Source organism: Mauremys mutica, chromosome 6, assembly GCF_020497125.1.
Source record: "Mauremys mutica isolate MM-2020 ecotype Southern chromosome 6, ASM2049712v1, whole genome shotgun sequence".
Classification (NCBI taxonomy): domain Eukaryota; kingdom Metazoa; phylum Chordata; order Testudines; family Geoemydidae; genus Mauremys; species Mauremys mutica.
Window position 1 is genome coordinate 74,103,659 of NC_059077.1, and position 13,169 is coordinate 74,116,827.

At 36.0% G+C, this 13,169-nt stretch overlaps 1 protein-coding gene across 4 annotated transcripts in view; it reads right to left on the bottom strand.

The window, feature by feature from the left end:
• Window positions 1-1,167: 1,167 nt before the first annotated feature.
• Window positions 1,168-13,169, bottom strand: part of CEP120 (centrosomal protein 120) — a 71,668-nt gene continuing 59,666 nt past the window's right edge. For all 4 annotated transcript variants that reach the window (XM_045021878.1, XM_045021879.1, XM_045021877.1 and 1 more), the window contains 2 exons: window positions 3,891-4,036; window positions 1,168-3,234 (listed from right to left, as the gene is read on the bottom strand). In XM_045021878.1, the coding sequence (XP_044877813.1) occupies window positions 2,997-3,234; window positions 3,891-4,036 (384 nt within the window). In that variant the 3' untranslated portion in view covers window positions 1,168-2,996. The remainder of the gene's footprint in view (window positions 3,235-3,890; window positions 4,037-13,169) is intronic.

Consider the following 13,169-nt stretch of genomic DNA (forward strand, 5'->3'; position numbering starts at 1 on the left):
AGATCTTCAGTTAATTCAATGCATTTAAAAACAGCTCTGGAACACAACGCACACACACAAATACATAACAAACTTCTAGAAAAATGTATTTGTACCAGACATAATAAACAGCTATTTTAGCTAGAAAAGCCTTTGGGCAAGTTATGTTTGAAATAAACTAAACCTACTCTGCATATACTAAAGTGCCTAAAATTCCATCCACATCCTTTTCAAAATAGAAATACAATCCATTGTCAATAGGTACTAAGAAAAATGTACAGAAAAGCTTTTATCTAGTATAAATATCAAGGTTACTAGGTCACAGAATATACATTTCCCATTCTTGCAATGCTGTTTTTAAATGTAAATGCACATGGACATCTAGGTAGCATGCCTAGAAACAGCTTTATTTTTTTTAAAGTGTCCTTATCTTGTGTATTACTAAAAATGTTTTAGTTGATTAAAATGAAAAATGTTCATGGTGATGAGTTCTTAAAAAACAAACAAACAAAAAACTTGCACCACCGCCACCTTTATTTTTGTTATAAAAAACATGTAAAAGTAGCCAATGAATTAGAAACAAATGAATTTTCAAACTGAATTTGGCAACATTTTCATTGATTGAATATACAATTATGTGCAAGCATCTAACACACTAAGAATAGATTTTTTGTAACAATAAATTGAAGTAAAATGTTTTCCCGAAATATACAGTTTGAGAATAAAAACCACTCAGTCCTTTGTAAAATGTGAAGTTGTTTAAATTCAGATTTTATTTGTTAAATAACAAAAACATGAAAATCACAAAATTTAAAATATTATAATTTTAAAGATGAGAACCTTTACATTCACCTAAGCCAAAGTAAACGCACTTTAGTATTTTAAGAGAGTTGCCTTTTTTTTTTTTTTTTAGTCTAAGGCCCCCTCTAGTGTTGGAAAAAATTATAATCCCAGCAAAGGAATAAACTTTGAGAAAGATGACTCAAAGAACTCGGAAGAGGTCTTCAATTCAAGAAAATAAAACATCCCACATTTATTTGACTATATTTGCATATAATCATACATCAGTGATACAGAATACGTAGCTATAGTTAAATATCTACAATTCTCCATGGATTTATAATGGTTACCTGAGCGTTCATTATTCCCATAGCCAGTGGAGGTTTTTTTGCTGTATTTTTTTTTTAAACTAGCATCTTTAAACCCATTAACATATTACAATAAAAAATTTTTAAACACTGACAAGGTTACTAGGTATTGCTTTTTTTAATTATGAAATTTATCTGTTTATTGATAAATGATCATTCCTCATGAAAAAGTTTTATGGTCACTTTTACCCCCACAAAATAAGTGTTTTAAAAAGTTTGTTTTCTTCCAAAAAAGTGATCTAAACAAACCCTCCATTAAATAAATTACTGACCTGTGACAGAATAAAGAAATACTATCCTCTTTATCAACAACATGTCAGAAGTAAACCCAGAACCAATACAAAATCTGTATTACATGAATGCAAAGCTCCAAAAGAAGAGTATGGCACTTATATGACTGGGGCACCATAAAAGTCCAGTGATTATTTTAAATAAAAAAATTAAGTTCTCTGCATTAATTGTCTTCATTCATGTTGGAAGTGAAACAGAATTGTTAGGGTTTGTTTTCAGTACTATGAGATTTGCACCAGTCACTAACATTTGTGCTAGCAGGCGATATATCAAAACCCCAGCATTCATTGATAGGAGAAGAGATTAAGTCTAAGCTTTCAGCCCTGCCCACATTACAAGTTTTAATTGTGCCAAAACAGAGTAAAGGGCTTATAATGCAGAATGATCCTTATTCAACTTTGGCAGTCAGAAAAAAAAAACCAAACACCCTATTCTTTGTGCTCTTCTCTTATGGCAATTAACAAATACTGTATAACGTTTCATTTTTTTAAGCTTCTTTATGTCTCAATTTCACATAAAAATTTAAAACTGAAAACCATAGATTGAAAAAACTCCATAGCCACTGCCATTTAGACCTTCATTCGGGGAAAGCATCTTTGTTTACAAAAGCACTAATTATAATTGTATTGGCATTAAGCACGTTTTTACATTTAAGCGTGTGCTTACAAAGAACTAGTGTTTTCCTGAATAAGGATGGACTTAAAGCACATGCCTAAGTGTTTTTCTGAATTAGGACCTTAACTGCCTCATAAGCAACTAATACCTGTTATCTCTTTGTATGCAAAACTCTCATCAATAGCAAAGAGATTTCCATGCTAAGAATGGTTACAAGATCAGACTTGGAGTTACCTAATAATTTGTGCAGTTTCAGTTTGGTAAATTATACCTCTGGTTTTATCTTCAAAACTTTGTCATCTACAACGGGTACAAGTTTAAAAAAGGTGTTCTGCTAAAAGAATGGTGAGCTACAGAATTTATGATAAAATAATTTTAACTGTGGTCACAGAAATAGTTTACAAATTAAAATACACTAAACATATTTGCAAATATAACAGGACATGACATTTGTAGAAGTGCAGCACTTGTTTTGGCTAAGAATTAACAAAACTCATATCACTGGGAATTACTGCAGTTGCTTTTTACTAATACAATTTTATTGAAAAACCTATTTTGAAAGAAATCCATAAAACAAGTTATGATAAATACTGAAGAGAAGCTTAGAATAGATATTTTTAAAAATTCTATTATAAATAAATCCAGCCAGGGTGATGGGGAGAGGTAGAAAATATTTAAACAGAAAATACAAAAAAAATATGTAAGTATATTTACATATAAATATATTTTAACATAAAGATGTGTTAAAAAAACAAAAATAAAAAACACCTTATGCTCTGATCCTGCATAAACTTACACACCTGCTTAACTTCACATCCTGTGAACATTTATATTGACTTCAAAAGGTCTAAGTGCGTAAAATATATCATGTGCCTAAGCCTCTGCAGGATCAGGGCCTTAGTTTGTAAAATTAATCATCCTAGTGGTATCCGACTTAACTTACAAAAATATTTTCCAAATATACTATTTACTGCTGCTTCTTTTTGCAAGAGCCTCTCTGATTTGGCGATCCAATTCACTTACTATATGGTCTTCATGGTTATACACACCTGTTCTCAACAATGTATCTCTCTCTTCTATCAGGCGAGTGAGATAATCATCCAAGCTTTCATTTAATTGTCTAGTATGAAGACTACCTACTCGCTCAACTGAAATATCTCTGGAATCTTGTGATTGTTTTTTGTCTTCTTGTTGCTTTAGCCTGACAATAAAAGAAGTACATCATACAGGTAAAGGACACATGGAAATTCTGTCCTGTTAAATACGTTCTAGATGAATTTTTACTGAAATTTCTTACTGAAGTAGTGGAAATCAAGGAATTTTTTTTTAAAGTAACACAAACTAACCCTTGCTTGATTAAATTTAAAGGAAGCCTTTCGAATCTAAGAATACCTTAGATCACTTGTGTACATATTACCACGATTTCATCAAGGTTTCTGCACTGATAATGCAGTTTAAAAACCCACATAAGTGATCAAGCTCAGGTTTCAAAATTACTTGAAGCATAATAAATGGAGGACATCATTAGATGTACTTAAAATATAAAGATATGGGCCAAGAGGAGAGTTGAAAGAATCACCATTAGTGTAGCTTTTTATGAAGCAGTTCTGCTTATGGTTGAGGGTAAAAAAGGCTTGCTGCAGTATAAGCACAATCATGACAAAAACTGGTTATAGTGGCCTTTGGCATAGATTTTCTATAATACAGGACTCTTACATTTTATAAATGAGCAATTTTTTTCCTAAGGGACACTAAACTGTGTTCTTTTACTGGATTGACAGCCAATTAAAATTTGATTTAACTGAACCTTCCCCTATTTTGAGGCAGAGGGAAAAAATCCTACAAATGCTATAATACCTGTTCAGTTCATTTCTGATATCCTCCAGTTCTTTTCGCTCTGTTTTCCCCACTTCTTTCTCCTCTGCTGCCAAATAGCGCAGTCTCATGTGTTCCAGCTCTTGTTGCTGCTTTTTAAGGCGAGCCATAGCATTCTCTTGCTCACGCTAAGGGGGGAAAAAAAAATCATTTGACATTAAATATTACAGATAAAAAGTGCTAATTCTAACAAATCTTACAGTGTTTCAGAATCCACAAGTAATAATATGGAAACAGTAACTAAATAGCACAAGTCAATACAAAATATTTAATGTAGATATGAGATAAATTCTGATGTCGGTCAAAATGAATAAGATTGAGGCAATCTTTTGCCTCAGTCAAGATCACACTAAACATTTGTCCACAACAGATTGCAACCAAATCTGAGGGCAATAGTAGCAGACTATCCAAGGGGTATATTTTAGAGGTGATGTGCATGGGTCTGAAGATTTTGCTTAAACTGAAACAGACTAGTGTCTTAAATACCGCTCATGTAACTACAGTGACACGGGTTATATAAATACCTAGACACATAATTGTAAGCACAAAAATTCAATACAGTGAGAATTAATATTTCAAAGCCCTAAGTAGCTGTATGCGACTCTCTCTCCCTACTAGCCCTGCTATGCATAGCATCACAAAGTTTTGTTCGGCAGAGATAAATTTATAATTGTGAAAAGAACTACTTTCTAAACTGGTATCCAGTCTTAGGGCATGTCTACATGAACATTTAGTTCGCTGCAAGCTGGGATGTGAATCTACCCCGCAATAGCCTGTCATACACTGTCATTGTGGACCCTGTTCATATGCACTAACAGATAGCGTGCTTTAATCTACTCCCATTTCAAAGTGTGTAGATTAAGCCACATTAATGTACTGGACATTTAAGGTGCTGGAGGATAGTGCAGGGTAGATTCACATGCCAGCTTGCTGCAAACTAAATGTTCATGAAGACAAGCTCTTAGAAAGTCAGGGGTGAAAATCTAAATACTTAGATTTCTTCTTACATTTATTCAATTTTCAAACTCGGAATAGAAGCCCAGAGGGGGAAAAACAGAACAAAAATTAACTCAATATACATTTTTTAAAAACTTCGTTCAATTCCTAAATGGGTTTTTCAAAGTCCCATAATCTAAGATATAGTGCCTTGCCCAGCATCAAAGATTACATTTTATAGCAGAACCAGGGATAAAACCTAATTCTTCTCGGTGATATTCAATTGCCTTAACAAGGACTATTCTTTCTTTTCCTCTTGTTTTCTGACTAATGCTCTACATAACCCTGCTTCATTTACTGCACACAGTCCATCCTGTGCACTACAAGAGGCAGGGGTCCTGGAGGAAAAAAACAACAACATATGATCATGTTATTAAATACTATGTCATACTGCATGGTCCCCCTTAATTCTGGCACATCTTAACTCGTGCTTGCTTGACTTTGCAACATTTTACATTTTTTGCATGGGTTTTACTCTCCACTGTCTGTCTGACTTCATTAATAAAATCTATTTGCACAGTATATGTAATTCACCAGCCCTGGCACCACTAGAGAGCAGAAAAGAAGAGCAGAATTAGGAAAGGACAGCAACCTGTAGGTGCCAGCAACTGAAGAGAGAATGTCCAACAAGGAAAGAACAGATTTTGTGATTAGTAAATAAATGAAGCAACTACCAGGTTGCAGACCTGCAAATTTCCTCATGAAAGCACTATGTCTCTTCCCACGAGCCAGCTGCTGACTTACAGGCTAGATGAATGTCTGCTTACTAAAGCAGAAGTAGTTTCCCTACTGACTTGCAGACTGGAGCAAAGGACAGTAAGTCTATTTTGCTATATGGGCTTTGGACACACAGTGAAAAATCCTACTGAAATGGGGCATTTGTTATTAAATTCAATGGAGCAAAGAGACTATGATCTCTTTAATATCACAATATGAAACAGAGCACACAATCTGTAGAAGGATACAGTACGTATAGGTCTCAGCAGCCACATAATAAAGGCAACTTTCAGTAGGACAGAATAGGCAAAAAGGAGGAAGAGTAACGTCCTAATTAATGGTTTCAGAGTAGCAGCCGTGTTAGTCTGTATCCGCAAAAAGAACAGGAGTACTTGTGGCACCTTAGAGACTAACAAATTTATTTCAGCATGAGCTTTCGTGAGCTTCAGCTCACTTCTTCAGATGCATAGAATGGAACACACAGACAGGAGATATTTATACATACAGAGAACATGAAGAGGTGGAAGTATGCATACCAACAGGAAGAGTCTAATCAATTGAGATGAGCTATCATCAGCAGGAGAAAAAAAAACTTTTGAAGTGATAATTAAGATGACCCATAGAAGGTGCCACAAGTACTCCTGTCCTAATTAATGTGAAAGGCTCAGTTCACTTGGGACAAAACTTCCAGAGTTGTTCACAATCCTACTTTTGTCCAGAAGAACTGTAGGAAAGGTTCTCCTTAATGGTTAAAGCTCCAAACTCATTTAATCTGCAGGAAGAGGTAAATGCCTAAGAAAAAGTTACTTCAATGGTAAGAACAAACAATGAGCATATCATCCTGGGCTCAGATGGAGACTGGTACAATGTCAGCAAGACCAGATTAAATTTACATCTATGTAAGAAGTCAAAAGGCTGGTCTGATCATCTTGACTGCATAGAAGTTTAGAAATATGGAGAAGAGGATCCAGTGCTTCTCCATATATCCTCAAAGCTCCTGGTGCTCCCACTTGAACCTGTAAGCAGCTTAGCCTTTGTGAAAAGAAGAGAAAGAGAAAATAAAGTCAGTCTCCAATTAAGGCAGTGTTAAGATTAATACTAAAAGGAGGAAATAAGGCTGCATACAGAGACAGTGTTAAACCTTGGTTGTACAGTTTTGATTGGATTTCAGGAGATTATCCACCATCTGAATAGAGTAAATCCGGAAGTTTCAGCCTCTCAGTCTCTAGATAGAAAGAGTCTAGGAACGTGCGTTCAAATAGCTGACCATGTAGTCTTTCAGAAGACCCTCAACAACAGGAAGTCTGAAGAGGTTTGATAGACAACTCCTTGAAACAGCTGCCACTAAAAGGTGGAATGCCCAACCACCATTATTACTTCATCTAGTCCCACCTGATTTTCCTGTTGACACTACCTAAACAATGATAAAAGAGGTATAGAAGAACCTCACTTGAACACAGTAGTGAGAAGATTTGACCTGCCAAGCCATCTTTACCCAGTGTCTGGGAACAATTGGACCATTTTTTGTGACTGTAGGGTAAAGCTGTGTCTACCTGTGGGGTTTCCTAGAAGGCCAACACCCTGCAGAGAACCCTACTCCTTTGGCTTGAGAACTAGCCCAGATGTTGAAAGTTTCTTGTATATAGGAGGATGACATTATGATGTTCTTTCAGCCCAGAACAGAATTCTGATGAGAAGAGCTCCAAGGGCCTCTCTCTCCTCTTTAAACCTGTATCACAATACAAGCTGCTTAGTTGATATGTTCCAAAGGATTGTTATGGATTCTGGGGAAGGAGTGAATTTCTAGAAGAAATATCCTATGGTCCTTAGGTCCAGCTATACTTCAACTAACATCCTTCTCTACTGCTGCTCCTGTCATGTAAAAGAAACTCAGATGGGTATCCCAGGTCCTCAAACTTGTTTCTCTCAAGATTCAGATTGAGAGAGATTCTGGGGGAGATTTCACTTGATTATTGGGAAAAGTCCACCATCTCAGCAAACAAACAAGCTGGAAAGGTGATATATAGATTTAAGTTCTCTTCTTGGTAGTCTCCTCACAAGAGCAAAAAGGTCTGAAGAGGTTAGGAGTGAAGCCTGTCGGCACACAATATTATCTGTATTACCGCAGAATATCATGAGGCATGGAAGGTGAAGAAAGCATCAGAGGGCTGTGAATGGCGTGAACAGAAGTATTTTGATTGTATCCTTCAGTTTGTGGAATGTGTCACCGAGAAGAATCACCTCCTTGAGGTGAGAACAGGATCTGGGGCTTAGGTGGTCCAAGCTCCTCAAAAGGCAAGCCTGAGCTCTTGCTGAGGTTCGGCATAAAGCAGTGGTTTTGGAGAACTGAAAGAACCATGTTGGGGCCTTAGGAAGCACTCTGAAAAGAAGAAACATCATACAAGGATTATCTAAGTAATGCAATAAACTGATACCTTCCCATTTAAGGCTGGCGAGTACAATCACCAGGAGTTTCAGTGTCTTGGGAACAAAGACACAACAAAAGGCAAGACAACATGCTGGTAGTATCATTTTGACAGCAAAGAAAACTCAAGTGTGCTAGAAAGTGAAAGTACACATTTTTCAGGTTGATGGACCAGAATCATCTTTGGCTGGGTGGATACAAACTAGGGAAAGGCTAGAAACCTCTAGATTCTTTCTTAGTCAAGACACAGTCTGGAAGCCCTCTTTTATGCTGGAATGGGCTAACAGTCCTCATGTCTAGAAGTTTCTTGATACAGGTAATAATTACTGACCTTTATAAGGGCCACAAATGAGGGACAAGCAGAACAGCAGTCACAAATGGGGTCTGTGGAGGTCACTGTGAGGGAGACCTTGTGGAGAAACAAGGTCTACATGAAACTATCTTTGTCCTGCATTGGTCATTTCATCCTGGCAGGATGGGTTGCATCAGGCCTTCCAGCCTTGCAAACAGGCTGAAGCAAAACTTCCCTGGAAGTGGAAGCAGAGCTGACTGGTGATTGCACAAAGCAATTTTTTCTAAATGGGCAGAGAACTGAGAGAGTGAGCTGCTGCAGTGTGGCTCTGGAGATGGTTTAATTTGAGTGTGCTGAAGTGCCTCCTGTCCACACAAACTAGGAATTGGTCTCCAAGAATCTTTTCTCCAATGACAGTTGTGGACAGTATTTCCCAGCAGTGTCAAGATTAGTAAATTGGGTACAGTATGGTAATATCTGTGTAACACATTTCTGATCAGATAAGCAAATCTTAACTAAACTTATTGCAATACAATTCTTCCACACAGTAGAAGACCAAGTCTGGTATATTTACTGCAAAGTCATTTTTTATTTCATTACTTTTGTGGGTTCACATTAGATTATTATAAAAACAATAAAAAATAAGTACCTTTATACCTTAAGAGGGTCAAACAAAACAATAATGTGAATTACCTGACTAGATGTGTCACTGGAAGATGTACTTATATTTTTAGCATTGTCCTTTTCTCCTTTTTCAATACTACTTTATCACAACTATCTAAGACCAATCTTCCCCTGAAAAATCCATAAAGTACATGGGAAGTGATCCCATAGACTACAATGACAATTTATGGTGTATAATGTAATTATGTAGTTTAAAATGCAAACCCACATTCTAAACTACATATTATTTACCCAACATAGCTATTTGTAATCCTTTATAGTCTGTCAATCTGTATGCTGAACATTCATAAACAAACGTGATTTATGTAACAGTCTGAACAGAAACTAGCTCCCCATATAATCCTTCAATAAAGGAAAATGATGTCAAAGAACATACATTATTTGTTTGATATGGATAGGAGAGTTAGCATACAGTATGTGAAAATCATACTATGTATGATACAATTCAAAGCTAAGATTTAGTATTAGACCAGATCAGAGGTCACAAAAAGAATGGATCCTTTGTAAGACTCAGATTTTGGGAAGGGAGGGTGAAGGAAAGATTCTTTATCCATATTTGGTAATGAAAATTGCTGCCCTTTATCTAAGGCTCTTTCAGATAACCAAAAACCCAATCACACTTTCAATACCACATTATGCAACAAGCTCCGTAATCATTGGTGCTAAAAGTAGTTGATTGTGTAGGACTATTTCAATTTTAATGGAAATTAGTGAAAAACATCTTCTGAAACCAGGAAAAGATATATAAAATGATGTAGCAGTCTCACCTTCATTTACAGTATCTATATTACATACTACTCACACAATTGACAAAACAAGAACAAAATTAATTTTTTGCAATTTCTATAATGTTAAATACTTTCAGTATAAATCTTCTACATATGAATATGAAATAGGAAAAAAGGTCTCAATTTTCCATTGCTGAAATCATGACACTTGGACTGCCACTGCAAAAATTTATACTGCCACTGATACTTTGGATTAATCTTTGCATTAGTGTTACCTCAATTATAAAATATCCTCTACCAGGGTTGCTGAACAATTTGTATAGTGGGGTGCTGAAAGCCATTGAACCAAACTGTAAACTCTGTATATAATGGAAATCGCAAGCCAGAGGGTATGGAAGCACCCTGAGCACCCGTACTTCCAGCACCTACGTTCTCTACCAATTTATCTTAAATGAAAAAACATGGTTAATAATGTATTTGATCTGAGCATTCCATTTGTAATACTCCTAACCTGAGGACAAACTGAAGAGTTTTTTCAGGTCTGAAACTGCACTCATTGCTTACTGAGCAGTTTGTCCCCTCTCCTCATGTGGCAAGATGTATGCCTTAGACAGATACTTTGCCTGGATGGGTAATTTTTATATTACATAATCAAATTTTGAAGTTTAAAATCTGAAGATGGTTACTGAGCCCTGGAGCAGTCTAACTGGTTTCACTAAATGGTTGGAAAAAGTGTGAAACGTTCCTGAAATATATTTCCTCAGATGAATATCTGCTCGCAGAGCAGAGAACTACAGCTGCTGCAGGAACTGCAGAAAAGCCAGAGGAGCAGCAGTGTGGTAGGCGATGAAGGCTGATAGTGCCTCTGAACTGAAGGTACCTCTGGTCAGGTATACCAGGCCTCCAAATATCAACAGACCCCAGTGCAGCAGTGGGATAAAGTAACCTCAGAAGACCCAGATGCCCATGATGTCAGCAAACTACATTTTGTAGTTGTTGAAGTGATTCTTTTTTTTAAATGAGACAAGAGTCCTGTGGCACCTTATAGACTAACAGAAGTATTGGAGCATAAGCTTTCGTGGGTGAATACCCACTTCGTCAGATGTTCATTGGTTATCTGATCCGGCACCATTCTATCACTCTCTTCATATTGACAGTCTCACTCTCCCTGCTTTCCATGCTGTCCTGTCCTTCCCTTCACTTTTCCTCCCTCTATAATCATTTATTCCTTTTTCATGTTCTTATCCTCAGGTTAACTCTGCACTCTTGCTATTCCTCCTTACTCCACCAATCACCAAAAAAAAAAAAAAAAACCCAACAAAAAAAACAAACAACCCCAAACATGTATAGTTAACAAGAGGTGTGCCAATCATCTGATTATTTATGCCTGATATATTCTTTTCCTCCATCTTTCATTTCTTTGTGTGTCTTGAGATTGCAAGCTCTTTGGGGCAGGAATGATATCTTAATGTTTGCACAGTACCTTTCACAATGGGGCTCTAAATAATGATTTTGGGCCTTTGGTACTACAGTAATTTAAACATTAATTAATTAATTAATCAGTAAGAAAGAAAAATAATCAGATTGTAAAAGAATCCCATCATGCTGCCAGGTGTTCTAGTTAAGAGGCTCTTCAGTCAAAAGAGGACAATCTATTTTGCCATAGCTGCCTATAAATCCAAAGCGGAGATGTAAACATACATACACTAGACTAAACAATGGCTAAATAGCAGCCACTATTCACTCTCCCACTCACGCATACCATGTAAGTGTGTGGGAAAAAAATTACGATTGAAGCTAAGGAACTCAAGTAAAGTTTTCTGAAAATAACCCAGAGCTGACAAGTCAGTAGGAGGGCCTGGATGGTTTCAAGACACAGTTTTTAACCAAGACTTGGACCTCTAACTGTTGGGGTTTTTTTAAACAAAGATTTACATCCCATCCTTGGCTAAATTACTTATAAATTAATCAAATTAATTACTCTGAGTGGATAAGCAGGAGGCTGGACAAGATAGAGCTGATGTCAGCCAATAAGGTCTGTGTTGTTTTAAACAAATCCATCAGTTCTGCTTTGAACAAATCCATAGAGTACAAATATGGTAAGAGACTTAAATCCTACAATAAAACCTCTTATCCCAAAATGTACATAATTCTAATTTAAGCGTAAACATTGTTTTTGTTAATTTTCCAGATCAGAAAAGGGAGATTATCAGCCTTCAAAACTGACATAACACTGTTGCTAGTTACAGCTGCAATGGTAATATGCTGCATTATTTTTAAAAACTGATTTCCTGCATCACTCAAACATTTGTTAAATTTTACATCTCGAGCCTGTAAAGTCTTAAACGTGTGTAACTCAGCACATGAATAGTTCCACTAACTTTAATGGCTCTACTTCCATGAGTGAAATTACACATGCCTAAATCTTTGCAGGATCTGAGTCTAAGTTGGTAAATTTTAAAGGCCAAGATTTGAAAACCTTGAGTTGTAAAGAAAAAAAATGCATGTACATGCACCAAATGTACACATTTTTGAATTTTTGATCTTATTTTTGAGTAAGACATTTTGTTAAACAGTACAAATTAAAAAGTTACGGTAAATACCTTCAAGAAAAAATGGGAATGGGCATGAGGGAGAAAGATCTGGGGGGCCTTATGACAGTCTGTGGATTTTCAGAATATTTTATAAACTTTATACACCATGATCAAATCCGTTAAATGTGTAATTTTGTAGTTTTCATATTTAAAGATGAGCCTATGTCACAAACGTCGGTATGCTTCAGGCCTTTCTCTAGTTATAACTGGTATTATGTTTTATTATCCAAAAATTCCAGAGAGAGAAATTAAGAACTTGTTCCTTTTAATGTCAACACAACATTTTCAAAGTTACAATGCACAAAACTTCATTTTCTACAGAATATAAAGCCATCACAACAGTGTTCTAACATGACTAGTTCCCAAAGAAAATGCTATAATTAAGGAAACATGGACTTTTAAAGTTGAAAAATCAGAAGAAAAGAATATTTTGCTAAAATACTCAGCCAGTTGATTATGCTTCTTTATTTCATAAATTGACTGTACTAGGTCACCTTTAAGTAATGGAAATCTCTGTTTAAACAGTTCTTTGGCAATGGGCACAAAGCATTAGATCTCATTTCCAAGACTTACCAGCTGGGTTTTGTCATTAACATTTATTAACAATCTAAGATATGGCTTTCAACGTCTAATCCTCACTACACAAATGTTTTGTATAGTCCTCCAGAGGGCTTTGGTGTGACAAATTACTGGCACAGATTACAACCCTGTGGCTATTCACCCAAGGCAACACAAAATTAATATGGTACTAATCCAATTTAAACAAGAAATTGGATGAACTATTGCAATTGCACAAATCATCTGAACTAAAGCTGATGTGGAATT